Genomic DNA, 27,835 nt, shown 5'->3' with positions numbered 1-27,835 from the left:
AAGCGAAATTGTTGTTTTTGTCAGTGACTACTAATCACATTTCAATATTTTTGCTCTGCAAATTAAAGATATTTAGTATATTCATGTTATGTACGTAGAAAGTTTATCTGTATTATCGAAAAATAATGCCATTCTGTATGTGAGTTATGCTATTCTGTACAACTTAAAAACCTTGGTAATATATTTTTTTCCAGTGGATACTCCATGCAGTTTGGGTTGTGCGGGGCTCACGTATTGCAGTCAACTGAACAACCGACCGACCACGTTGTTTCGGTCGTGTAGTGCTCAAGCCGACTTGGACGCACATCTAGCTGTTGCTGAGCAGAAGGGCAGTGGGTAAGATATTGTTAAATATTTTCCAGAAATAATAATTAGAAGAGCCGTCAACTATGATTAATATAAACAGTTTAGCTACTTCTTCAATTTTTATAATTATATAGTAGTTTTACGCTTCCTAAAACGTAAAGTGTAAGATTTTTACAAATTAGTTCCATCTCTGGATATTGTTTACATGGAAGCATGTCCTTAAATAACATAGCAGAGCTCTTGAAGAAGACAAAACAGGATAGACAAGTAATGATCGTAGTTGATTCCTATTTGAACATAGACGGCCGTTAAACGTCAAAAAGCTTGTGCAAAATTTAATTTCCCACTCAGTTCAGTTCTGTTTTTATCTACGTAGAAATTGCATTGATTTGTTTCAATTGTTCAAGGTTTGTGTCCATCGCTGGTCTGCAGTTACCGTTGAAGAATTCGAGCCAATGTAACACTGATGTATGGAAAAGCGTGGCTTGTGCATTACATGTCAAACCTTGTACTGCGAAGGTAAGGTAAATTAGTAGAGTAAATAGATGTTGTTTTTCTGTACAATTCTAACCAAACATCTCTTATTGCTGCTGTAACAATACATGTTAAACCTATTTTTTTGTTTCGGTCTGTTTACCTAACGAAGTGACGACGACTACAGACGCGTTGTTGTTGATAATGATGCCGAATTTAATGAGGATAATGACTATAGTGTTGACAATGACGATCACTTAGACAATGATAAACATGGTAATTTTGATGACGACGATGATGATGGTGATCCTGTTGACGTAACCGACCATTATAACGATGATTAAGACGATGACCAATTAAATGATCATGCCAACTATTTCGTTGATCACCAGATGCACAGCAGCGTGCTGTGCGCGGAGGAGTGCGTGCGGCTGGTGTCGTCGTGCGTGGAGTGGAGCGCGGCGCGCGGGCTGTCGGCCGCGGCGCTGTGCGCGCGCCTCGCGCCGCGCCGCGCGCACGCCGCGCCCTGCGTGCCGCTCGCCGACTACATGGCGCCCAGTGAGTGTGACGTGCCGTCTGTAGCGGGGTGCGGGGCCGGTGTCGTGCGTGGAGTGGAGCGCGGCGCGCGGGCTGTCGGCCGCGGCGCTGTGCGCGCGCCTCGCGCCGCGCCGCGCGCACGCCGCGCCCTGCGTGCCGCTCGCCGACTACATGGCGCCCAGTGAGTGTGACGTGCCGTCTGTAGCGGGGTGCGGGGCCGGTGTCGTGCGTGGAGTGGAGCGCGGCGCGCGGGCTGTCGGCCGCGGCGCTGTGCGCGCGCCTCGCGCCGCGCCGCGCGCACGCCGCGCCCTGCGTGCCGCTCGCCGACTACATGGCGCCCAGTGAGTGTGACGTGCCGTCTGTAGCGGGTTGCGGGGCCGGTGTCGTCGTGCGTGGAGTCGACGACAGCGTCTTCAAGTTCTTTACCTCATTAAAACCTGCTCGGCGGTCCTCTTTATCTCTGTGTAGGGAAAAGTATTCTTTACCCACATCTTCGGGGATTTACATAGATACGCGGTCACACATACTGAGGCTGTTGTTTCTATGTTTGAGCTCCCACCTTTCTTCACCACCTTGCTTCATCTGCAACCTCGAAAGCCCTTTTTAGTCACCGTAGCATTATTCTGGTACTATTAGTCCGGTCACCAAGCTACAGACCTATGTTATTAATGTCAGAAATATTTACAAAAAATTACCGCTTCATAAACATTTCAGGCAACGAACCACCGTTACTATCGGCGAGGGAAGCAGTGACGTCACCGTGCGCGGGCGCGCCGTGCAACGCCACGCAGATCTGCGTCATCAACCGCAACTGCCTGCACGGCGGCGCGTGCGCACGGTACACGTGTATTGATGGATGCCCTTTAGGTAACAACGTTATTTCTTCCTTTTTATACTACAGAAGTAATAAAGAAGTAGCAAACAATTGTGTACGCTACCTGATGGTAACCTCCCTGATTTTTGCAACTTTAACTTTTACGAAAATAAAAGTTCATCTGTCAAAATGCTACCAAAAAGATTTTTATTGCATTTATTAAATAAGAGGACATTTAACTTTTTTTAAATTACAGTTACTATTTATATTATAGCATAGTTTATTGTTGTAACATTTTATGGCGAAAGAGCTCGCATTCTACCTGATGGTAAGTTCTCATTGTCGTCCACTATCGCCAACTCTATACAGACGTTACCACTCCTCAGGAATAATATGGTTGGCTCATATGTAAGTCAGCCGGCATCCACTCGCTTCCATCCCAAAAGCCAAATAAGTGCGGCAGTACTATCTCCTTGTTTGAACCATACTGGCTCTAATCTATTGCCTTTCAAACTATTGCTATTAAGAGTATCAACATCATTACATGTACATCAGGTTGATATTCGTAGAATTGCGTATTATAAAAGAATCTTCAAAGATTCCCTCAAAAATTAAGTAAGTATTTCGGGTAATGGTAATAAAGTGCAGTGATTACTGATATAAATACAATCCTTGACGTACACTCGTTAGCGTGATTCAGAAGTTTGTACAGCGCCATCTAGTATTATCTGTGAAAATTATTATTGTTACTGTGTTGGTACAAACATGTTCTCTTCAAAACCTCTTGAAACATATCAAAATTATTATATGTCCACAGTGCGACACTCCTTTGATGATGAAGAAATTAAAATCAATAAATTGTCGGATTCTAACTTAATTGTAAACTATGTAGTTGTTAAAAAGTTTGTACGTGTATATTCGTACCAAAATACTAATAACAATTGTAACGACTAGGATTATGTACATTATTATTATTGATTTTCTTAGCTATAAATATATGTATCTATGATACAAGGACTTAAGTATCAAGCAATAGTACATTACAATACGAGGACGAAAAATTTTTTTCTGACAAGTGTGAGTTTGCAGGCCGAGCCGCAGGCGAGGACTGCAATCACACGAGTCAGAAAAACATTTTTCGTCCGCGTGTTGTATAAAATTTTATATTACGGGGTCGGAAATGGGGGTTTTGCGCACGCGAAGCGTGCGTAAAACGTCAATTTACGCACGCCGTGATATAAAAGTATTTTTTCTTTACAGGTGATGGAAGTAGATACATAGCGCCCATGGGGTCGTGGGTGCGGGTTCCTATGCCCTGTGCGTCTCAGAAAATCTGTTTCAAGGTGTGTCGCTGTGGACCGAAAGGGCTGGGCCACTGTCAGCCTCTGCCGAGTGTTACTCTTGATAACTGTCGACTACATGATAAAATTGTTCGACATGGTAAGTATTTATTGCATTATTATGTAATGAAATTGGAAAATATATTTAATGTTTATATACATATAAATTATCAATTTATTTGAAACTTGAATATAGTTTGCATTTCGTAGTATTAGAATTTAGATAGGTAGATTGATAATAATAATTTTATTATTCGTGTCAATCTGGATTTTCGATTGATCCAGATTTAAACTTGGAACTCGAAGATTTCCGAAGATTACATGAAAAACGAACATGTATTTTCTTATGTAAGTGAGTTGTACTCTTTTAGAAAATAAATATCTTAAACCGTAAAACAAAAATCGGCAAAAATCATAGAATGGGCTAGATTACCTTTGATATTAGAGGGTAGTTTAAAATCTGTTATAACTTACGTTAATTAAGGAATTACTCAGACAAATATTAAAGGGCATAAAAATGTCGGCATATTTGTTGTATCACCAGGCGAGAAGTACTACATGGAGTGCAACGCGTGCCGGTGCGCGGTGGGCGAGCGCGTGTGCGCGCGGCGCGCGTGCGGCCGCGCGGCGCTGCTCACGGGGCTGCCGTGCAACTGCCCGCCGCACCACCTGCCCGCGCGCACGCCCGCGCGCCTCTATCCCAACGCCTGCCTCGCCAAGTATGTACCTAGCATTTATGTGTAGATTATTTTACTACCGCAACTACTTAGTAGAATATGAGAAAAGTGATCGAATATTATTTATTGTACCAAATTTCACAATTTAGTATATTACAATAGTAAAATTGTAAAGTTGATTATGTAATTGAAAGAAATTGCAAAAAAGTTTTATTAATCATAATCATAATCATAATCATTTATTCATTTGTCAGTAAGGATTACAATATTAGATGTTTGTACTTTGAGAACAACGCTTACTGTACCAATTATTGGCGTACAAATGATAACAAAATATCTAATCTAATTAATTAATTAATTATTTAACAAAGTTTCAGATCTTCTATTAAAAAAAAAATATAATATCGTAATTTTATACTTCCTGACATCACAGTGGAAAGTTTGCAAATAATTTGTAAAAAATATTAAGTAGGTACCTAACTTCATGTAAAAATATTAAGTAACTCGAAATACTTACTACAAAATAAAAAAATAAAAAAAGTAAGATCGCGATAACTATAGATGATTGCAAAGTTAATGTTTTGTTTTTTTTTTGTGTAACGTATAAATTCATGAATATGACAAAGCTGTTTAAAATATTAGTAGGTACAAATAAATTTGTCCCTGTAGTTCCGGGACCAGAATAGGGCTACAGTATCACCTGCTTGTCGTAAGAGGCGACTAAAAGGGCTATTGGGGTTGCGGGTGGTAAGAGTGGGAGCTCGAACCGAAGGTTTCCCCCTCGAGAAGAATAAAAAAAAAGAAAAGGTACAAATAAATTAGTAGGTAAAAATAAATAATAAGCGACACTACTACAATCTAAGTAACAAGAGTTAATCTACTACTCTCTATATTAACACTACGATACAAAACATAAGTCACATAACCATGCAAAATAAGCACGCGCTCAACGTTCCGCAGATGCGCGGGCGCGACGGACGCGGAGCTGGAGTTCGGCGTGGGCGCGGCGTGCGCGGGCGCGGCGTGCGCGCGGCGCGCCTGCCTGCCCGCGCGCGCCGTGTGCCTGTCGCGCCTGCAGGCCGCCGCCGCCGCCTGCCCGCAGCACGTGTGCGGTGAGACCACCACGTGCTTCACTAGGGCTACATGTCTCAAATTATTTTAAAAGCAGTGGATTCGTTCCGCTCCCGACGCAAAATGAATTTGTCTTTCAGGAAAAATATGGTCCTTCTCCATGATATAAAATATATATCCATGATATAAAATATTTATATAAAATTCTCGTGTCACAATGTTAGTTACCGTACTCCTCCGAAACGCTTTACCGATTTTCACCAAATATTATATGCATATTCAGTAGATCTGAGAATCGGCTACTATCTATTTTTCATACCGCTAAGTGCTAAGGATTGTTCACCCTTAACATTTTTTTATTTATATGGCAACACAACGTTTGCCGGTTCAGCTAGTAATATTATAATAATTTAAGTAAACATCTGTAATTTGTGAAATTTTACCCCAAGGCCAAATACTGTCAAAGTATCGTTACATCATCTTTCACGAATCCTTATAATGTGTAGTTATTTTGCGTTACATGTCCCCATAAAGTCCTGATACTTTGCTTTATATGTACTATAAACATTTACAACATCTATTAAATTGCAATAAAATTCTATGGACTATTTCATTAAACGATTGCTGTTTACAAAAATTGACATCTTTTTTAGTAATCACAGTGGTATTAGGGATGTAATAATCATAAATAATATTTGTTACAGTAAACATAACCAATTGCAACACACAACCGGCGATGCCCGTATGTGATTCCGATGGCCGCACTCACGCCAACCCCTGCCATCTCGTAATGAGCGGTCGAAAGTTAGCGTACTGGGGCCACTGTTTGCAAGGATGTTTATCTGTAAGTCATTATTTAACCATTAATTACATACATATTTCTGAAGTCAAAGTTGAAAACCACATAGTTCGCTGGATCACGACGTATTTTGTATTAATTAAATTTTTCATTTATTAATATTCTTCTCCTTTCGTATAACTTTCTCCCCTTTCGTTTCCCCCACCACTTTGTACTGAATATTGTGTAGGTAATATTTCCAATTATTGTTTAAAACTAAAGTTTTCTAAGTTGTTAATGACACGTAAATATATTTTTAGGTCGGCACTGTTTGTGGCGTCAACGGCATTACGTACACCTCTGAATGTGCTGCATGGGCAGAATATGTGAGCGTCGATTACCTCGGGCCGTGTTTCGCTGTTGGCCCCATATCAGACCTCATGGAACCTAAATGCCAATTCGACAGAATAATTTGTCCTCCGCTAAAGAAACAAAAGTGTCTTGGATTTACTGCCCCTGGTGCATGTTGCCCAAAATGTGGTGGCGCTCTAAGAATTCTTTATTCGAAAAAACAAATTGATAGAGCTTTATACGGCACCAATATTTCAGCCAGTGTTATAAATCTACACAACGTGTTAACTGCCCTAGAACGACATGTTAAAATCGCAGAGTGTGCACTGAGAGGCTACTTAACGATAGAAACAGAAATTTTCGTTACCGTTGAAAGTCTTTTACAGAACCCCACGGATTTACAATTGAGTGTTTGTGTTCTAGAAGCTGAAAAGATAGCTGATTTGATTAATAGAGACAGTGCGTTAATTACTACAGATCTGGGACTCAGTGCTTTGTCGTATGCCTTGGTCGTGCATACTTATCCTAGTAGTATTGCAACGTGTGTTACGTCGACTATTGTTACTATAATATTATCATTAAGCGTTTACATTATAAGATAGAGGTTAAAATTGTAAATAATTTTGTATATACTTTATGTAAATATATGAAATATGTTACACCAAATGATAGTGCCATTGTAAGAAAACTAGAAGAGATTGTTGTATTATTAGTCTGATTTAAATGTTCCAAAGGTAGAGTCCATATGGTAGATTTCATACTTGTGTCATTGTATTATTGTTGTGAGTTCGTTGTGCCATCTCTGTTAGTTCTTCTGTGACCTTCATTTTGCTATGTAGTTTTGTAAATATAATAATATGTTCTAGCTGATAGACTGAAACATTATGCATTTTAACACATTTTCAAAAGACAACGCGTATAGTTAGTGTTTATACCAAATATGTATTACAAATATTAATTTGTTACTTTGTTAATACGAATGTTAAGATTGATGTTTTCAAAGCGAGATTTATATTTATGTTCTCTGATCTGAGAATGAAATGAGAGAAATAAAAAGACGATACGATAATTTTTTGCATTATTTTATTTGCATGTTACATTGAGATAGTAAGGGATATAATATTTTAAGAGAATATTGATATACTTATTGATAATTTACATTTTAAGTCGCTAAGTCCTTTTTATCGAAAAACGAATGAATTCTGTCGAGAAGTTGTGGGTCGGTGACAGTTTTAGCAAGTTGAACAAAACCCTCTTGAAGCACTGGATGTACCAACTGAAACCTCTCCAAGGAAAATGTTAAGACTAATTCCAGATATGCCATTAATATATTTTGGAAGCAATTTCGTTGCACTTCTGCGTCCTGGAATAAATGATGACGAATATAGTTAGAAATTTATCGTGTAGTGACGTGAAACATAAAAATACTGCAACAATAAATACCTACTTGAGAAAATTATGAAGAACTCAATTAAATACAAGATATTATATTTGTTAGAATAGACCTATATTTTTTTCTCTGTCATTAAGGTTAGTATTTGTATGAACATATAAAATAATGGCTAGCATATTGAATCATTAAGGAATACACAAATGCTCACCTTATTAATACTTAACGTTCTTTGCTGTTCAATCTCAGGTGGTACTGGTTGTGGTGGTATGAGAGGTTCAACATTTTTATTCTTGTCATATATAGGCGCATCACAAATAGTTATGTTAACTTTTCTAGTAGTAGTTATATTATCGTCAGTAGATCTTTCTCTTACTTTTATTACAGGACTGTAATTAGGCTCTTTCTTCTTTTTAGGACTTTGTTGAATCTTTTCGGGAGATTCCTCTTTTTTGATAGTATTTTCTGTTTCATCTACAGTAATACTGTCTTCAGAAGTGTCATTAGATCCATTAAGTTCCTCCGTTGTCTTAACATCATGTTCTTCACTCGCTGGATTGGTTATTATTCCACTTGTATCATTTTTGAAATCTGCAAATGTGAATGGTTTTGGTTTTTCTGTATCTTCTTCTGTTTCTTTTTCAATTACAGCTTCTGTGTAATGTATAACATGTGTAGGATTATCAGGTAATGGTTCATTTGGAGCATAAAATTGTTCGTAATTATTGGTCGATGAGTCCGTATCGACTGAACTACAAGAAATTCTGTCTTTAGCATCAGCTTCGTCAAAGTCTGACACACTTATAAGATGCTTCACGTAACTGTTGCACAATAGTTCCCAAGTGTTTTTCAAATCGAATATTTTCATCACGAATTGATCATATTCCATTGTTAAATTCAGAGTAGTTGTGTAGTTGCTAAGAATGATCATAATGTCTGTAGGTTTCAATTTGTACTCTTGTACACCGCTGAAAAATATTTCTGTGAGTGCGATAATTTTTATCAACCACGATGAAGAAGTTTGCTTGTATAAGTTGGCAGCGTGATCCAAATTAGACACTTTCTGCACAAGAAATTTTAAACCTGGCCGTGAGTCAAACTGCATAGATCTCACATACGAGAGCTCTAAGGCCTTTAAAAGTAACTTAACGTTATCTTTATTCAAGAAAAATTTGTAGTTACAAGTAACAGTGCCAGTTTTCAGGCTTTCGAGTAAAATGCTGTTTATTCCATGGAATACATCCGTAGAGGCTTGAATCAAAACTGTAGCAATTATTTGGATCAATATTTGGTGTGCTAATAATCCTACAATAAGCCCTCTATTAGGAATTCTTACAGTATATAAGTCGGGATTAAGAGAATTTATCGATTCCTGTAAATAAATAAGGAAAATATAGCTTCTATCATCAATTAAGTTTTGAGAATTCTTGTTTGCCACTTTTACGGGACCTTCTCCTCGTAATTGTTCGGTTAGGAAGACTTGTTGAGCCATGGCATGTAATCTTACATTATCATTGACAGAGCAATCTCGACGAGCGGCCACCTTAACAATAGCCAGATCTCCGTAGAAACTATTAGAATTTTCTTTGAAAGCATAGGTTAGCTGCTTCAAGGGACTCAAGCTGACGTTGCAAGCTCTATGAAGACTCGTACATACAATTTCCCATTGCTTATCAGTCAGTAAATGTCCTGAGGTCAAAATTACATGCCTTATACATGACGCTCCTAACCTTGCTATTGGTTCCTGAGGCTGAGCAACGCATTCAACTAAGATCAATAATATTTGTTTCAAAGCAAATGTGACCTCCGCATTTTCGATAGGTTTTATTTCACCTCCTTCATTGTTGTCAGCTACTTTTGATCTTTCGAGATTTATTTGTTGTAATTGATGGAGATACCCAACAATCGTATCCGTGGTCATACCACAGCACTGCTTAAAATTCGGCATTACGCTATCCCAATGTGTATACACATGAGCAATTTGTCGTAACCAGTTCTGAACAGTCGGTAAAAGCAAATGATTAATACAATGGAGACCAAAATATGCTCCGGGAACATTTATTGCATTTTTCAATAATTTGAATAAAGTTTCCATCGCTGCTGGTTGATTCTTCTTCGAACAAACAACTGTTGCAGATATTAGTCCTTCAATCAGAACGTACCACACTTTAAGAATGTTGCTGGGTCTGTCCAATCTGAGTAGACAATTGTTGGTGGTATTAGTGAGAGGTAAGCTGGTCGACAATCTCTTGTATGAAATAAGTTCTTCCTCACAGTTTTCGTTAATAATAAATCGCGAGACGTCGATAGATGGGCTGGGTATTATTGGGTCAACTACAGATAACGGCAAATCACCATTGATTCTGTTTCCTGTGTTGAAGATTGGGCACTTTGGCATATTGTACATCATAGACAGAATATCAGCACAGTTCTCAAGATGATATAAAGCTTCTTTGCACATATCTACTATCACTTTTTCTGACTTTTCCTCATTAAGTGGTATAAATTTGCTGTTCTTTGAAAATTTAAGGCTGATGTTTGGCTTCGGCTGTGGTGGTGTTGTGGTTTTCTTTGGTTTCACTTCAGTACCTTGTACTTCTTCGTAATGTAGGCCTTTAATGTGGCTCAGAAGACATAGAATGCAGTCAAGAGCTGCATTCGCAAACACCAATGTGTTATCGGTATTGAGGAATACTTTAAAGATTTCGAGTATGGCTGAATATTGGTTGGAGTTGTTTGCAGCACGTAAGGTGTTGAACAATGGTCGCCAACCAGAACGGATTTCCATTCTATTTGTTTCCACGAATTCGCAGATGCAAGATATAATTTGTTCCTGTAAAAAGTAAGTGTGAAACAGAATTTAGAAAAGTTGAAAACTAAAATATTCATTATTTGTTTACGAAAACTAAATATGAAATGTACCTGAATATCATCATCGCAAAGCTCTAAGCAGAGCAGGTTCTCAAAGGGTTTGAGCAGGGCCTCGTTGAAGTGGAAGTGTGGCAACTCTACTTGTTGGTTGAGCAATGTGGTAGCACAATCATGCAGGCACTGGATGGCCAGACTCGATATTTGGATGTCCTTGTGGCAGGCGGCCTGTCGAATTTGAAATGTAAGATTGTAATAACAACTGGACAGCGCTAAATAATCAATTACATTGTATGTAGGTATATCACTAGTTGCAATAACTTTTATTAATTTAAACTTTATAGTAGCAGTTCACAAGAAGTAGAAGAATTTTATATCTTTGAAATTTACTGCTTCATTATAAGCTGTTTTATTTAACACAAATTCAAAATTTTTGAGTTGTTAGGGCCTATGCAGTTGTAGATATTATCATGCAGTGTGTCTATGCACTCCACTCGCAGCCCCGTCGTACCCTACCCCGCCGCAAGCGTCTTGTGCACAGTGCTGCATGAATGCATAGTTCGTGACTTCACCACCCCCAACCCCACGCCACCACGCGTGTATTCAGCGAAACACAGTACCTGCGTGACGTAAGTACCAGCCACTATCCAGACAGCCATGCGGAGCTCCACCTAGCACAGTACCTGCATGAAGTAGGGGCCGGCCACCGTCCAGATGGACATGCGGTGCGCGAGCGGGCGCGCGGCGCGCAGACAGCGCAGCGCCACGTCGCCGCTGCGCTACGTGCGCTCGGCTCAGCACGGTACCTGCATGAAGTAGGGGCCGGCCACCGTCCAGATGGCCATGCGGTGCGCGAGCGGGCGCGCGGCGCGCAGACAGCGCAGCGCCACGTCGCCGCTGCGCTACGTGCGCTCGGCTCAGCACGGTACCTGCATGAAGTAGGGGCCGGCCACCGTCCAGATGGCCATGCGGTGCGCGAGCGGGCGCGCGGCGCGCAGACAGCGCAGCGCCACGTCGCCGCTGCGCTACGTGCGCTCGGCTCAGCACGGTACCTGCATGAAGTAGGGGCCGGCCACCGTCCAGATGGCCATGCGGTGCGCGAGCGGGCGCGCGGCGCGCAGACAGCGCAGCGCCACGTCGCCGCTGCGCTACGTGCGCTCGGCTCAGCACGGTACCTGCATGAAGTAGGGGCCGGCCACCGTCCAGATGGCCATGCGGTGCGCGAGCGGGCGCGCGGCGCGCAGACAGCGCAGCGCCACGTCGCCGCTGCGCTACGTGCGCTCGGCTCAGCACGGTACCTGCATGAAGTAGGGGCCGGCCACCGTCCAGATGGCCATGCGGTGCGCGAGCGGGCGCGCGGCGCGCAGACAGCGCAGCGCCACGTCGCCGCTGCGCTACGTGCGCTCGGCTCAGCACGGTACCTGCATGAAGTAGGGGCCGGCCACCGTCCAGATGGCCATGCGGTGCGCGAGCGGGCGCGCGGCGCGCAGACAGCGCAGCGCCACGTCGCCGCTGCGCTACGTGCGCTCGGCTCAGCACGGTACCTGCATGAAGTAGGGGCCGGCCACCGTCCAGATGGCCATGCGGTGCGCGAGCGGGCGCGCGGCGCGCAGACAGCGCAGCGCCACGTCGCCGCTGCGCTACGTGCGCTCGGCTCAGCACGGTACCTGCATGAAGTAGGGGCCGGCCACCGTCCAGATGGCCATGCGGTGCGCGAGCGGGCGCGCGGCGCGCAGACAGCGCAGCGCCACGTCGCCGCTGCGCTACGTGCGCTCGGCTCAGCACGGTACCTGCATGAAGTAGGGGCCGGCCACCGTCCAGATGGCCATGCGGTGCGCGAGCGGGCGCGCGGCGCGCAGACAGCGCAGCGCCACGTCGCCGCTGCGCTACGTGCGCTCGGCTCAGCACGGTACCTGCATGAAGTAGGGGCCGGCCACCGTCCAGATGGCCATGCGGTGCGCGAGCGGGCGCGCGGCGCGCAGACAGCGCAGCGCCACGTCGCCGCTGCGCTACGTGCGCTCGGCTCAGCACGGTACCTGCATGAAGTAGGGGCCGGCCACCGTCCAGATGGCCATGCGGTGCGCGAGCGGGCGCGCGGCGCGCAGACAGCGCAGCGCCACGTCGCCGCTGCGCTACGTGCGCTCGGCTCAGCACGGTACCTGCATGAAGTAGGGGCCGGCCACCGTCCAGATGGCCATGCGGTGCGCGAGCGGGCGCGCGGCGCGCAGACAGCGCAGCGCCACGTCGCCGCTGCGCTACGTGCGCTCGGCTCAGCACGGTACCTGCATGAAGTAGGGGCCGGCCACCGTCCAGATGGCCATGCGGTGCGCGAGCGGGCGCGCGGCGCGCAGACAGCGCAGCGCCACGTCGCCGCTGCGCTACGTGCGCTCGGCTCAGCACGGTACCTGCATGAAGTAGGGGCCGGCCACCGTCCAGATGGCCATGCGGTGCGCGAGCGGGCGCGCGGCGCGCAGACAGCGCAGCGCCACGTCGCCGCTGCGCTACGTGCGCTCGGCTCAGCACGGTACCTGCATGAAGTAGGGGCCGGCCACCGTCCAGATGGCCATGCGGTGCGCGAGCGGGCGCGCGGCGCGCAGACAGCGCAGCGCCACGTCGCCGCTGCGCTACGTGCGCTCGGCTCAGCACGGTACCTGCATGAAGTAGGGGCCGGCCACCGTCCAGATGGCCATGCGGTGCGCGAGCGGGCGCGCGGCGCGCAGACAGCGCAGCGCCACGTCGCCGCTGCGCTACGTGCGCTCGGCTCAGCACGGTACCTGCATGAAGTAGGGGCCGGCCACCGTCCAGATGGCCATGCGGTGCGCGAGCGGGCGCGCGGCGCGCAGACAGCGCAGCGCCACGTCGCCGCTGCGCTACGTGCGCTCGGCTCAGCACGGTACCTGCATGAAGTAGGGGCCGGCCACCGTCCAGATGGCCATGCGGTGCGCGAGCGGGCGCGCGGCGCGCAGACAGCGCAGCGCCACGTCGCCGCTGCGCTACGTGCGCTCGGCTCAGCACGGTACCTGCATGAAGTAGGGGCCGGCCACCGTCCAGATGGCCATGCGGTGCGCGAGCGGGCGCGCGGCGCGCAGACAGCGCAGCGCCACGTCGCCGCTGCGCTACGTGCGCTCGGCTCAGCACGGTACCTGCATGAAGTAGGGGCCGGCCACCGTCCAGATGGCCATGCGGTGCGCGAGCGGGCGCGCGGCGCGCAGACAGCGCAGCGCCACGTCGCCGCTGCGCTACGTGCGCTCGGCTCAGCACGGTACCTGCATGAAGTAGGGGCCGGCCACCGTCCAGATGGCCATGCGGTGCGCGAGCGGGCGCGCGGCGCGCAGACAGCGCAGCGCCACGTCGCCGGCGCGGCACAGCGCGCGCGCCGCCTCGCCCGCGCCGCCGCCCGCGCCGCTGCGCCCGCCGCGCCGCCACCACGCGCCCGAAGCCACGTCTTGCGACCACGTTGAGAACAACTGCCGAAGTAACCGTTGAAGTTTTTTAAAAATTAACATATGATATACACAATTATTAATACCTTTTCCCCTAGAGCCAAGATAGATATCTAAATTGATTATTACTTATAATATTAAAACAGATCAATAATGGAACCAGCAAATTCAAGTTCTGATAGACAAAAACTTTCAAAACTTCATTTTGAATGCTAAACCGAAAGGAGCATTATTATAACATAACTAATGGGTTACACAACATACAAGTTTGTGCTGGTGAGCGACCAGCCGCTGCAGTGCGGCCTTGAGCGTGGGCAGCGTGGTGGTGGCGGCCAGCCGCGAGAACAGCGCGTCCGCCGCCGCCGCCAGCGCGCAGCACACGCGCGCCGCGCCCGAACCAGATATCACGTTACCACCCTGGAAATATATCATGCACCGTCTTAAGAATTTGATATCATGTTACCACCCTGGGAATATGATATTACGTTACTACCGTGGGAATATGATGTAGTGATGTCGCAGGCAGGTTCGAGTTAAAGACGTGTTGCTTCTTTGATAACTTTATTATAAGTAACTACTCGTATATACTACTATAATAATACTCTAACACTAACTTATATTAGGGAGCCTTAGCTCAACACTACAACGTTACCACCCTGGCAATATAACGTCACGTTACCACCCTGGGAATTTAAACTCACTTCACTCTCTTAACGTCTTAATTCTTTTTGGATGCTAATGATGCTATAGGATCGCGTACAAAGAAATATTTCTGAAAATAAGCATCAAAAGTTCTGTTCGTCGAAAAATAAGACAGGAAAAAACTTGGGTCAGAAATCATAAGATGATGCAATGTTAAGTTTCTACTATGCAATAAATCAAAACTATGAAACTTCTTCAAGTCTACAATATTATACCAGTAGTTATTTTCGAAGAATATAGCAATAAATATTTGTACATGTACCTCCTGACGACAAGTTTCAACAATTTTAGCGACGGACATATCATTGCTGGTATTAGTGTCGAAGACTGGTTGCAGGAAGTTGAACACGTCCACGCTGTAAGTAAAAGTAAATTATCAATAAAAGTTTTCATACCCCAAGTACTGTAATTAAACCACAGACATGTATAATTAAACGATAACTATAGGACCAATCCCAGGTTGATCAATATTTTGTTTATGGACCTTAAATAAAGTAAAGATAGATTAATGTTAGAGTTCAAGCTTTATTCTCTAATCTATGCTTCTCAAACTAACTCACCATATTAAAGTAATAAACAATTACTTATTTTCTTACCAAGTCTCATCATCTCTTCCATCCAACCCTAGTTTCGCATCAGCTTGAAGTATGGAGACAGTCTTGTTCCTGCCCGTTTGCATGGTGACGATCGGCGTAGCGTTGTTCCCTTGATGACCGAACAGGGAGTGTTCGAAGCTGGACACGTACTGACACGCCGCGAAAATGTGCTCCCAGCATTCTGGAGCTTTAGAGCCTAGTTCTAGACCCCCTGAAAAATATAACAATATTTTAATTTGTCACACTGTTCTTTGTTTATCAAGAGAGATCGGAGATTATCAACATCGGAAAAAGAACCACGGAAATGATCACAAAGTAGTTAAGCTATGTAAAGTGTTAAGCTGAGAAATTCAGAAAGTTACGCTCGATTTGGTGGATAGATATCGTTTAGTGACTTAATTTATACTTATTTGGTTTAAGAAAAAAATATACAAGTAAACCTGCACTGTCTAAGATTATGCTTAGAGCATAAATGCGGATCAAACTGAGGTTTTAGCGATGTTATCCTTTTGACATAGTTATCACTAGTAAAACTATAAACTTTATTTATTTCTTATTTTTTAATATCATCAAGGTACAACGTTACAATAGGTAACGAGCTATATTATTACCTGTTATCAATATATCAAGTGAGAGTGCGTGCGTGGAGAGAATCTTGCCGTTAGGAGGCTGGGAGATAGCAGAGTTAGCCAGGAGCGCCAAAATACTACTGCAACGGCTTTGCAAGTTTAGCGTGTTGCTTATACGAGCTGCCTGGAATTATAAACGAAAGGCTTCAATATGAAAATCTATTTTCTAAATGGTGTAATTTTTGTAGTGTTTCAAGCTCAGTGCGATTGTGAAGATATTTTTTAAGAAACTGGTACAATGAAAAAGTATTTAAGGTGCTCGTCGATATGACTATATAATATTTATTTTATTCTATGAGATTGAAAAAAGTAGAAGATCAAAGTCAAACGTAATGGTTCGACAAAAACCGTTTTTGTGATCATAATTATGTTATTTTAGCAGCAAGATATTATCATCATAGCATCAAAAATTAAAAGGATGTGATTTTGTGAAGAATAGACTACATTGTGAAGAAAATGTTTCAGTATGACATTAATATACCTTACCTTATGCAGCCCTTCAAGACATTGTATTGTAAGCCCTTCCCAGGCAATACGCTTGCGCTTCCCAAAAGTATTGATCTTCTTAGAGATGATCCCGCGCAGTTTGTGCTTCTTGTTTCTATATCCTATCAATGGCACGCTCAATACTGTCACCATTGAGTCCCATACACATGTTAGTATTCTGTAACGATTTCAATGTGTTTGAAATTTCAAAATGTTTAAAGCTTATTGCATATAAATTTCATTAATTATTTGAAGATTTGAATAATTTGGTAGGTCATCTACTTAGTACTAAAAGTAAAAAGTTAATATAAGAATTGACGAAATAAGTTACAAATTACTTTCGTTTACAATACAAAACGTTATCATCTGTTCAAAAATGAAATTTCATTTCCATCATTTTAATCTACTACTTTTTAGATTTTAGTCACCTTCTCGCCCAACGTAGGCTGGCCTGATGTTGTGGAGACTCATTTGTGGTATTGTACGGCAGAGACACTTCCTTTAGCTTTTGCCAGTCTGACATCACTGGGTTCTGATCAAGGCCACCAAGATCTGCAAATAATTAGTATATTTTGGATAGGACTTTCCTCGTGACCTCAGTTAAACATGCGTTAAAGTGAGATAGTGATTACATGAAAGATAACTTGTTTGATCATATAACTTAAGCTTCAGTTGCTCTATCAAGACAATTTGTTGCGAAATATTCTTTAAGGAAAAATATGTTTGCGAAGTTGTGTTTAAGACGTTCAAAATAAATCCTACCAAGGAATTACGCACTTTAAAAAAGTGTTTTAATTATATTTTGATTGCTTTGAATTTCGGCTCGGAAGGCCATTGATCGATCTGAAGAAGAAGAAGAAGAATAAAATACAGGAAAGGGAATCTTATACTGAGTATTGACGATACTCGTATTACATACTCACCAGATAACAAATGTATGAGTGGATGCTCGTTAGTAGGGACGTCTTTGAGCAAATCATGAGCCAGTACTTGTTGGTACAATTCCCGGAGCCAAGTGGCTGAGAGGTACACCAGAACGCCACTTCCCTGGACTTCTTCCACGAAGTCATCTTCTGTTAGGGGTACTTGGATCTTCTGCAATAGGTATTTAAAATTGAAGTCCTATGTGCACTAATAACTTATTGGGTTATTAGCAATAACCGTAACACTAAAAATCATGATTCGATGTTTTGTCAAGTAGATCAGGTAACTCTGGGAGGCCTGTTCTATCTTTGCGATGATTTGCAGTGTTGGTGTATAAGACAGTACAAGTATTTTATCATGCCTTCATATCAACTACGACATTCAGAGGATTCAACTATAATAAACTTCCAGAATATTTGCAATTCGCAATAATCAAAAAAGTTTAAGAATTTTAGACTAGATATCAAGAAATAGATATAAGGTTTGATTATATTTATTCCTCATCAGAATTTAACCTAGTTTCAGTGGTTGAACTTACTGTGGTTTCAGTATAGTATCTGATGCGTTGTTGTTTCAAAGTCAACAGCAACGCGGAGTACGTGGCCAGGTATATGCCGTCCGCGTTCATGATGCAGGCCGTGGTGGGCGGCTGGGAGGCGTTGTGTTGGCAGCACTTGGAGGCAAAGTCTTGCATCGCTTCATCCACCTTAAAAAGATTGATTTTATTTTAGCTAGGAAATTTAGGAACATTATTTTCTCTGGACATTTCTTCATAATTTGCACGATTTATTAGTAAAGCATTCAGTTAGTCTGTTTGGATATCGGATTACATCCTTTAAAGACGTGGGACTTGCCAATTATGTATGTATCCTAATTTAATGAGGTATTTTAAATTTAGCTTATGATTATGGCAATGGTAAGCTCAAATAATGTATTATTATTATTTAGTATTATTGACCTAGGGTCAATTACAATTATTCCTTCGTCTAAATTTATGTCCGTTAAGATAAGATGTATGTCAATATGTTATTCTGGAAGAATTTACCTCGATGCAAGTCCTCAAATTGATGAGCTTCGGGATAAGCGAGTTTTGTAAAGTCTTTACAAATTGTCTCGCGTTGTGCCTTTCCAAATCTACGTTGCAATCTGTTATAGTGCATCTGTAAACACATAAATTTCATATTACTTAGCTTCAATTTTAGCTAAATACATTTTACATACCTTTACGCTTTATTTACTAACCTGCCCAGATTCAAGCTTTTTGGTATAGCTTTAGTTTTCTCATTTAAAGATTCTTTTTCAATTTTATTCGGAGATGGCTCACTTGCGCGGGATGGTAGGAAGACGTTGTCAGCATCAGAATCCGCTTCTGCCTCACTACCAGAACTAACATTTTCAGGTCCAGACGTATCTAAAATGTTATTGGTAAACATAGATTCTATGTTGGTAAAGTTAAAATGTAATAGGATGATGAGGTCGGATTAAGGGTTTGCAAAAGAAAGCAGCGAAATACTGACGAATTCAGCCATTTGAACTTATTGTGGACGTAGTAAATTTTTTTGGAGCAACTGGCTAATGGATAAAAGTCTTGAAGTACTTGAAGAATCTTACTTGACTTACCTGAAGAATCGTGATCTTTATCATCACTATTTTGTAAAACAGCTACTACGTCCCTGAAATCAAATATTTAAGGATTTTCTTTATTTTCTTATTCCATTTTAATTATTTTTGCGACCAATCGATAATTAAAATATTGTTCTTACCTGTAAGGACTAGGCAATCGCGCCAGCGTTTGATAAGTCAATGGTCCAGTATAGTCAGCATCTTGCAACTTAGGCCAATGGTTTAAGATAAGAGTTGCCATATCGGAAGACAGATATTCAACGGATCCTGAACACAGCTTCTCGAGGGCATCGAGCAGAGAGACCACACATTCTACTGCTGCTGCCACTACCTCTGGATTGCCACTGCGGCCACATTCTTCTATACCATCCATTATCCTGTTGATAATAGGTTTTGATTTTATTGTCTTGATACATCACCAAGAAGTTTAAGACTTTTTTTTTTTATTTATAATATAAGAGTAGCAGACGAGCATGCAGTCCACCTGATGGTAAGTGGCTACTGCCGCCCATGGACATCTGTAATCAACCCCAGATAGGATTAGATATTCCTACCTGAGGTCGGCCACAGATGCGCCGCTACCCCTGAGGACTAAGCTGGAACGCCTCGGAAAGTCTGTCTCCCTTACCACACCCTTCAAACCGGAACACAGCAGCGCCTAACACTGCTGTTATTAGGTAGAAATAGGTGTGGCGGTGGTGCCGCCGGAGTCGAACCACAAAGGGTTCTACCACCTTCAAAAAACAACAACCAGCTATTAAGCTATTAAGAATGTCAAAATTTCAGAGGACTTTTCGTTAATGGTACAGGAATGAGTTTTTCAATAATAAAAAGAAAATCGTAAATATTTCAACGAATACAATAAAAATACAAACTATTTGTGAGTATAGCAAAAACGAAATATCAGCCCATTATTGCTAGAACTTTAAAACAGACAGGAGAAATTAATGAACCATTTAATGTTCCCTAATTTTTAATATGAAAAAAGTCAAGTACTCTTGAACTTTGGCGAATTTAAAAATAATACAAAACTTACAGTCTCACAATTGCCATATCATCGCTGTGTCGTTCAGGTTGATCAGCTTTCAGTAACACTAATTGGCATAGTCTCTGAGGGTTTTGGAGTAATTCTCTTGTACTTCGTAAGGGCTCCACTCGATGGGCCACTGGCGGGTATAGCAGCATGCGGTGATATAACGCCTCGAGTACTGGTCGGAGGTTCGAAGTGGATCCTACTAGACGTACTAGTTGGTTGGATATGCTGGAAAGGCAACATCAGACGAATTAATATCAAGAGTTATGCTGTTCCATACAGTTGTAGGAGTTAGTTTTCTCAGTGGTTTCTTTTCTTCGTTTTTTAAATTAAGTATAGACCGCGACAAACTGCTAGCCCGCTCTGAATATAGTAATGAATCCCGTCGCACTAGTAAATTGTATGAGTACACCTGCTGGCAACAACTTCAGAACGCACTAGCAGTTTGGCGATAAGTATACTTAAGTAAATTATGACTTTTCTGGTCTCATGGACAACTTTCAATCGTTAATCATCCAAGTGATTGTATAAATGGCAGATCAGCTCGTGCTTAAATCAACATACGCCCTTTACGCTTGTAATGTTGTATAACTTTGGAGTCAGATTCAGTTTAAACATCATTTCTTGAGCGAATTGTTCCTGTTAGATTATGTATTTAGTATAACTTACCTGTAAATAGCTTTGGCTTGTTTGCTATTGAAACTTGGAGCACAAACCAATGCTCCGGATCCTCTTCCCGAATCATCTACTAAATGACCATCATGCTCTCTGCAAATATAAATCAAGTTTTTTTATTGAAGATCATAAATGAAAGAAAGACTTGATTTTATCTATAATGTTTTACATTCGGCGTTAGGATTTAAGAGCAGCGACGGATGTACAATTTGTAATGTGGTTCTTTTGTAATAGGGTTCTTCTAATTTACATGGTCTTTTGCTACTTCTATTTCAAAAACAATTTTTCTATTTACCTTGATTTTATATTTTTATCCACTCTAGGAGTTCCCAAAAAGGATATCAGCGAAGGGCAGAACTTTTGCCAGAGGAACGTTGTGAAGTGTGAGTTGCCGCTTACTCTCTCAGACAAACTCGACATCAGAGTCAGTAAGCAATCCAGGAAGAACAGAGCAATTGGATTTTGTTTGGGTATCCTAAAATGAAACAGCATATTTTAAGTATATCATTGTTGAAGCGATCTAACTTATTTCTTAACTAATTACTCAAGATGGTTTGACTAGAATAGTGTGAGATCATAGTTTAATCTAATAAAATGTAGACCTTGATTTATGTTTATAAATATTTGTTTTTTAAATAAATTGCAATTTTGACTTACATCTGTGATTCCGACAGCCTGCCGCAGAGGTACTGTATAACAGGAATGACTTCACTGTAGCAACCTACCGCCACGATGTAGTTCCTACTTATTGGTGACCCTTCGGAGAGCAACTCTTGATACTCCTCATCTAAAATATATGTGTCTTTTATGTAACAGTCTCGCAGAATTTACGCTCATAACAGAGATCGAGATGATACTTATGATGGAAATTGTGAAGATAATGGTGACAGTAACGTAGACTTTAGGTGCTAATAACGGTGTAGATGAAGTTGATAATCATAATGTTAAAGATGATTATAATAGAGAAAACAGTAGTATTGATGATAAAGATGCGATAGTAGTGCGATATTTCTATACTTATGATGATGATTACTGTTAAATTATGATGATGTTTAATATAGTGTGGTTAATGTGCGTGTGGTGTGACGATGAAGTACCAAGTTGAATTGACGATGGTGATATTAGCGATTATGATTGTGTTGCTGAAGATTATGATGTCAACGACGCACATGACCATAGCGATGATAATTGCAATGTCCACGTGCTAGTGGTTTAGGAGATGATGACAACGAAGATTGTGATGATAAATACGAGGGCTGATTCCAGTGATGATGTTGTTATATAGAAACCCACTTACCCAGTTGTGCGCAATACGCTCTAAGCGCCTGTGCTGCAGCAGCTCGCGCGGCGGCTGCTACATGCGGTGCAGCGCCCGCCGCCTCAGCACAACGCCCGCATGCCCACACGCACAACCGACCGTTCAGCGTGCGTCGGGGTGACAACGCAAGAGAGAGGTACATGCGGAAGATTTGTACCTGGGGCAGTAATATTTGAACCTTGTGAATAAGAAGTAGGATCGAAGTATTAAAAAGTGGTGGTAATTCTTGATTTAAATGTTGTTTAGGTTGTTGAGACATCAGGGTTGATCTTACAAGTTATAGAAATTTTCTTCATTTAAATTTTGTTAGCGAGTTGGATTGGAATTGGCATATCAAGATAGATCTTTATTTAGTTCGAGTGCTTTGTTTGCATTGTTAGAATATGTAAACAGATTGCTTCATGATTGAAATGCTTGCTTTAATGATAGTTTAAAGCCTGAATATTAAAAGTTTCTTCTGATTCTGTTCTGCCGCTCTGCAGTGTGTATGTGCCCACTTGGTTCGAGCTTAAATAAATGTATAACTAGGACTAAGTTATAATAAAATTTGTATTAAAAATAACCTGTGTGTCGGGGAAATGGTACATAACCGAGGTGGTAGCGCAAAGCAGTTGAGAAGGCATCCATAGTGAATCGTCTTCCGGTTCGATGCCTCTGTGAAATCTGTCGTCTCGTAGGATTTTCTGAAATTTAAAATAATGAAACACGCTTTAGTAATAAATAAGATAGCTGTGTAAGGACATATCTGTGATAATTTGCTCCACGAAAGAAATCCTGAATGTTTGTTTGTCTGTCCATCTGCCTTGTCTGCAACGGTTTTTCTTATTTTTATATTCTCGTAACTGGAGTAGAACCTTATTAGAAAAGATATTTTTTTTGCCAATTTACCATGTGGCATAAATCTACGTACATGAAACCCCTGGAGCGCGAAGGCGACTAACTTGGGCCGCTTGGTTTCGAGCGCGGTCTGCAAGGGCTGCAAGCAGGCGCGCCGCAACTCGTAAGCGGGCCGCCGGGGGTTGCTTTCTTGCAGGCACAGTACCTCTGGAAAAATATAAGAAAATTTAAACAAAGTTGTTATGTTAGTATCTAAAAAAGTTAGATGAACGATAAACACACACAGAACGACACAGCCAGAGGCAGAAAGGAAGATTTTTAGAAGACATTTATCATTTACTCCTTTAGCCAAGAATCGAACCTAAGACCCACTACGCGGGAATATTGCACTAAAGCGGATTTTCTCATTTTAATTTTATTTGTGCTATTTGCTCTGGTCTATCGTAAATAACATATTAAATATTATTGTTTTGCCTATTGCTTAATATACGGATTACCTATACCGTAACGTGGTAGATTGCAATTTTGGTACGTGCAGGCGCAATCGTGTTGTATGTATTACGTAGCTTTCGAATTTTTAACTTTGTTATATAAAGACTTCGTTCGTTAAAAAGTTTTACGATAAATAGGTGTATAGGAATTACAACCAATATCACATTTATCATAATATAAATACATTGTTTATAATATATTTATAAACAAATATAATTGTTCTTGAATTAAAAAAACAAATATCCAAGTTAATCCGAAACATCCGCAAAAAGTAAGTACACATAAGATATAATCATAGTACCATCTGTAGTGTCGCAAGTTTAGTTAAGTAAGTTTTTGTGTATCTATAGGTACTTTATAGGAGTTTAGGTGTCTAAATTTGAAGAAAGCCGACTAAACTAATCCGCATTTAATGAAATAAATTGTGATTGAAATACCGATCTCATATTCACGCTACTTACTTCATTGGAAAAACCTTGAGACAAAATCGATGACCATAAAAATGGCAAATTCGCAAAATGGATGCATTGATTGCATTTTGGCAACGAAGCAGCTGTTTCATTGTTTCAACCCAAAATAATCAGAAAGTATTATTTAATGTTACAAGGGGTAAAAAAACGCCAAATAACTTACCTAAAGCCTCTTGGCATGATTTCTTGAGATTACTAAGCTTCGGTCCAGTCGCTTCTTTAAAAATATCCTGTAGGAGTTCTTCCATATTAACCACGGAATAAAACCATATTGTTTTAAAATTTCAGTATTACACAATACGGGCGAACGTTATTGTGGTATAATAACAAAAATCTAAAATTTTAAACGGAATGTATGAGAAAAGATAGTTTTGGTGCGAATAAAGTTACTGCGTATCACTAGTGGTGTGGGTGTCGAGCTTATCAGTCCAGTCACGCCTTGGAGCATGCTCAGTGGGAAAATCAATATTTCGGCGCATTGTTTTTAGTTTCGCTAGAATAATATCAACAGGTTATTTTTATATGCGTAATGTATTTAAATAAGGAATAAAACTATCATGTTCATCTCAATTATTTCATTCAATTATTATATAGTTTTTCAATTTGGTATTGGTACTAAAGTAAATTATGAGATGTGTCTATAATTGCTCGCAAATAACCTTTAAATGTATTCTTTATTTTTCATATGGAAGTCCCATATTTTTATGATAATCTATTTGATTGCCTTTGCAAATTTAACATTGCATACAAATAATTAATAACATTACATCATATTTCAATTTCAATAATTGAAATAATGCCGCCAATTCGGATACATAGGTTTTCTTTTTTATTTTGGATTTCAGATTGTCGGATACTATAACTGGAATAATATATTTTAGGCATTGTTTAAGTTATTTTATAAAACTAAGTATGTTTAATTATCTTATATGTACAGCCTGAATTTACTCAGTACAATTAAAATGGAAATTTAAAATAATGTTATTAATAATATGTTTCATCGATAAAAATCAATATATTTTATCTATTTGTACCATAGACAATATACCATAAATTTCTATCACACTGGCTGACCTTTTGTCATTGTCAAATTGTCACTGTCAGTGTCACACAAAGCAGTCAAAATAGAAAAATGGTGTCTTGGAGTGCTTTAGGCCGATCTTTCGGTATAAATTTGCTGAAAAATCCCAGCAAAACACCATTAGTAGCACAAAATGTGAAATTTACTACTGGGAAAGTCCTCAATGGCCATGGCCCCAAAACAATGGCATTGCAGCCATCAAGGTACAGTGTCGAAGAAGTGATTATCTAACCAATTTCTTATAACCAAACTTATTGTGTAGTATATTGATTTGAAAATTTAATTCTGGGGTTTGAATTTCTGGGGTTATAACATTTTTTCCAATTTGTAGATTGAAGTGTTATGATTTAGCCATGTATAACAAAATACTTAAATCTATAAAATAACCCCATATAAAATATTAGTTCATGAATGTTATTAATTACCATTCATTTAAATGTTATTGATAACATCGCGTGCTTAAAGGTAAAAGGGCCTATAGCTAAGGGTTAATAGGGATTTATGCTGAAAGGGCACATAAAAAAATTTTTTTTTGCCATTCGGATTGAAATTATCTGAAACGTAATTTTTTTTTACGTTTCAGATAATTTCAAACCGAACTAAAAATTTTTTACGTTTCAGATAATTTCAATCCGAATGGCAAAAAAAAATTTTTTTATGTGCCCTTTCAGCATAAATCCCTATTAACCCTTAGCTATAGGCACTTTTACCTTTAAGCACGCGACATCTAAATGTTATTTCAAATGGAAATACATATAAATAGGATTTATATTTCTGTGTTAAAGTATTATTCAAAATAATGTATTCTGATAATGTTTGTAATAGCAGTAGTTAAAAGTATGCACACATATATTCTTTTCCTGGACTTCCATAGTTTAAAGTTACTTAAACGCAGAGGTACTGTTGAAAATGTTTTTCGAATGAAGGTGGCCAAATTTTAGGTTAGAGGGCATTGTACTATCTGACCGGCAGCTGTATCACTATTTTTCATTTCTCAATTAATATAAAATAATTTCAATTTCAGATGGCAATGGCACAAATTCAAGGATATGTTCCATTACTACCTGATGGTCGGCCTGATTCCCGCTGGTGCTATTGTCTTCTACACCAATGTGTTCATCGGACCTGCTCAGCTGACTCCGATTCCTGATGGCTACGAACCCAAGCACTGGGAGTATCATCGCCACCCCATCACAAGATTCATCGCAAGATACATTCATAATAGCCCACAGCAGGTATGTGGGTATATATTGTGAATTGGCTTAACATCTAATCATTTATGATCTGCACTATTTGATTTTCTACTGACATTGTACGTGGTACATCCTACTTTTCTTTGTATTAAAAAAATTCTTTGCTGTGCAACTTGACAGTGAGCGCAGGTCTAAAAACTTATCTCTATAGTTGTTTTTAAGATTGAAGAGCCAAACAAGCATGTGGTTCTGATATTAAGTCATCACCGCTGCCTATAGACATTTGTTACCATCTCTATTTAAGAACCCTTTACGGTTCGATTCCGGCGGCACCACTGCCACACCTATTTCTGCCTAATAACAACAGTGTTAGGTGCTGCTGTGTTCCGTTTTTAAGGGTGTGGTAAGGGAGACATACTTTTCCGAGGCGTTCCAGCTTAGTCCTCAGAGGTAGCGGCGCATCTGTGGCCGACCTCAGGTAGGATTATCTAATCCTATCTGGGGTTGATTACAGATGTCCATGGGCGGCAGTAGCCACTTACCATCAGGTGGACTGCATGCTCGTCTGTTACTTCTATATTATAAAAACGAAAAAAAAAGACAAGATCACATGCGTCACCAGATTCCTGAGGGCTAAGTTGCCTTATATGTTACTCAGCTGAATTCCATGCCGCTCGAAATAGAAGATATGCAGATACCTAATATGGTAGCACTTGGCTCAGTCAAGAGTAGATCTGTACTCTGTGTTTATAGAACATACATTTTTTATGTTATGTATGATAGTGACAATTTACCCGAGGTGTCCCATCTTGTTCCTAATTATGCTACAATACTAAACCATCCATAACTGAATTGTGGCTTGATGACCAATATTCCAACCAAAATGTCCAATATGGGTTGATGTGGCTGCTAATTTTAAAAAGTAATAATCTATGTTTTAAAAGCAATTATTCAGTCTTTAATTTTTTTCCAGGAATATGAAAAGTTCATGCACTTCTTGGATGAGGAACAGCAAAAGATTAAGCTCCGTGCTTTGGAGCAACAGATTAAATCAAAGATGGCCGAGCGCCACGACTACCAGGCCTACTACTATAGACCAATGGTCAATAAGTATTTGAGAATTAACAAGCAAACTGGTGACGAAATCGCTGAGAGATTGGGTGACGAACATAGGGATTAAGCTGTTTCAGTTTACTACAGTTTTAGTGTATTTAGTAATCAAGTGAAATGTTAAATAATTTTCCTGTAGATAAATAAAGATTTTGTTGCTTATATACTTTTTTCAATGTGAAAATTGGTCTACATATTTACAAATGCTGTAGTGATTTTCTGAGCAATAAATTATTTGATATCAGTTCCATTTGTATTTGATTAATGTAGAGGATTTCTCGTTTGGATTAGGAAGAAAATAAAGTCTTATCCTTTTAGATAAGTTGGTTAAATTATTAAACATGGACTTATATTAATACTGATATTATTTAGTATTAGTCATATGTTCAAGGTATTGAAATGCTTTTTTAGTTATACTTCACTGCGGATGGTAAAGTTTTTCCATCTATGCACATTTATGTTTCATTCTTTGGCACACTTTAAACCCCATATGGCTAGACGTATTGTACCATGTGAGGAGTCATAGGAATTGTATAGATTGTGGGAGCGATAGATTTTAAAGCAGTCAGGATTTTCTTTATAGTAAAGGTTTTGTACTAGAAAAATATATACTTTAA

The 27,835-nt window shown here is 40.9% G+C and overlaps 3 protein-coding genes across 3 annotated transcripts in view; 2 read left to right on the top strand and 1 right to left on the bottom strand.

Moving 5' to 3' along the window:
• Reck (Reversion-inducing-cysteine-rich protein with kazal motifs) overlaps positions 1–7,420 on the top strand; it is a 42,413-nt gene extending 34,993 nt beyond the window's left edge. The window contains exons 10-18 of the mRNA XM_073088814.1: positions 195–336; positions 714–825; positions 1,173–1,338; positions 2,032–2,184; positions 3,392–3,571; positions 4,016–4,190; positions 5,109–5,260; positions 5,924–6,063; positions 6,318–7,420. Coding sequence (XP_072944915.1) covers positions 195–336; positions 714–825; positions 1,173–1,338; positions 2,032–2,184; positions 3,392–3,571; positions 4,016–4,190; positions 5,109–5,260; positions 5,924–6,063; positions 6,318–6,950 — 1,853 coding nt within the window. The 3' untranslated portion in view covers positions 6,951–7,420. The remainder of the gene's footprint in view (positions 1–194; positions 337–713; positions 826–1,172; positions 1,339–2,031; positions 2,185–3,391; positions 3,572–4,015; positions 4,191–5,108; positions 5,261–5,923; positions 6,064–6,317) is intronic.
• LOC140753952 (brefeldin A-inhibited guanine nucleotide-exchange protein 3) lies at positions 7,414–24,313 on the bottom strand. Its single transcript, XM_073088813.1, has 24 exons — positions 23,998–24,313; positions 22,946–23,079; positions 22,599–22,718; positions 22,015–22,192; positions 21,375–21,504; positions 21,013–21,192; positions 20,712–20,810; positions 20,046–20,270; positions 19,150–19,386; positions 19,007–19,059; positions 18,629–18,797; positions 18,432–18,546; positions 17,925–18,092; positions 17,386–17,557; positions 16,891–17,014; positions 16,463–16,640; positions 15,959–16,100; positions 15,348–15,558; positions 15,014–15,107; positions 14,314–14,466; positions 13,873–14,073; positions 10,661–10,834; positions 7,950–10,571; positions 7,414–7,711 (listed from the first exon to the last, which is right to left on the bottom strand). The coding sequence occupies exons 1-24, from the start codon at positions 24,080–24,082 to the stop codon at positions 7,511–7,513; spliced, it is 6,165 nt and encodes a 2,054-aa protein (XP_072944914.1). The 5' UTR covers positions 24,083–24,313; the 3' UTR covers positions 7,414–7,510.
• Positions 24,314–24,918: 605 nt separating this feature from the next.
• Positions 24,919–27,466, top strand: ND-SGDH (NADH dehydrogenase (ubiquinone) SGDH subunit). The gene is made up of 3 exons (XM_073088540.1): positions 24,919–25,118; positions 25,940–26,150; positions 27,082–27,466. The coding sequence occupies exons 1-3, from the start codon at positions 24,967–24,969 to the stop codon at positions 27,286–27,288; spliced, it is 570 nt and encodes a 189-aa protein (XP_072944641.1). The 5' UTR covers positions 24,919–24,966; the 3' UTR covers positions 27,289–27,466.
• Positions 27,467–27,835: the final 369 nt, after the last annotated feature.

The sequence above is a fragment of the Epargyreus clarus genome, unplaced genomic scaffold (assembly GCF_041222505.1).
Source record: "Epargyreus clarus isolate Ecla_fem2 unplaced genomic scaffold, WU_Ecla_fem_2.2 ptg000027l, whole genome shotgun sequence".
Taxonomy (NCBI): domain Eukaryota; kingdom Metazoa; phylum Arthropoda; class Insecta; order Lepidoptera; family Hesperiidae; genus Epargyreus; species Epargyreus clarus.
The sequence above is the reverse complement of the archived record's forward strand: the minus strand, read 5'-3'. Positions and strand labels throughout refer to the sequence as shown.

Coding starts and splice junctions, on each gene's coding strand:
- LOC140753952 (XM_073088813.1), bottom strand. CDS start 24,082: ATGGAAGAACTCCTACAGGATATTTTTAAAGAAGCGACTGGACCGAAG. Junction 15,108..15,347: donor GGAAGAGATGATGAGACTTG/GTAAGAAAATAA, acceptor TTTTACTTACAG/CGTGGACGTGTTCAACTTCC. Junction 7,712..7,949: donor GAACGTTAAGTATTAATAAG/GTGAGCATTTGT, acceptor CATTTATTCCAG/GACGCAGAAGTGCAACGAAA.
- ND-SGDH (XM_073088540.1), top strand. CDS start 24,967: ATGGTGTCTTGGAGTGCTTTAGGCCGATCTTTCGGTATAAATTTGCTG. Junction 25,119..25,939: donor ATGGCATTGCAGCCATCAAG/GTACAGTGTCGA, acceptor TTTCAATTTCAG/ATGGCAATGGCACAAATTCA. Junction 26,151..27,081: donor TTCATAATAGCCCACAGCAG/GTATGTGGGTAT, acceptor ATTTTTTTCCAG/GAATATGAAAAGTTCATGCA.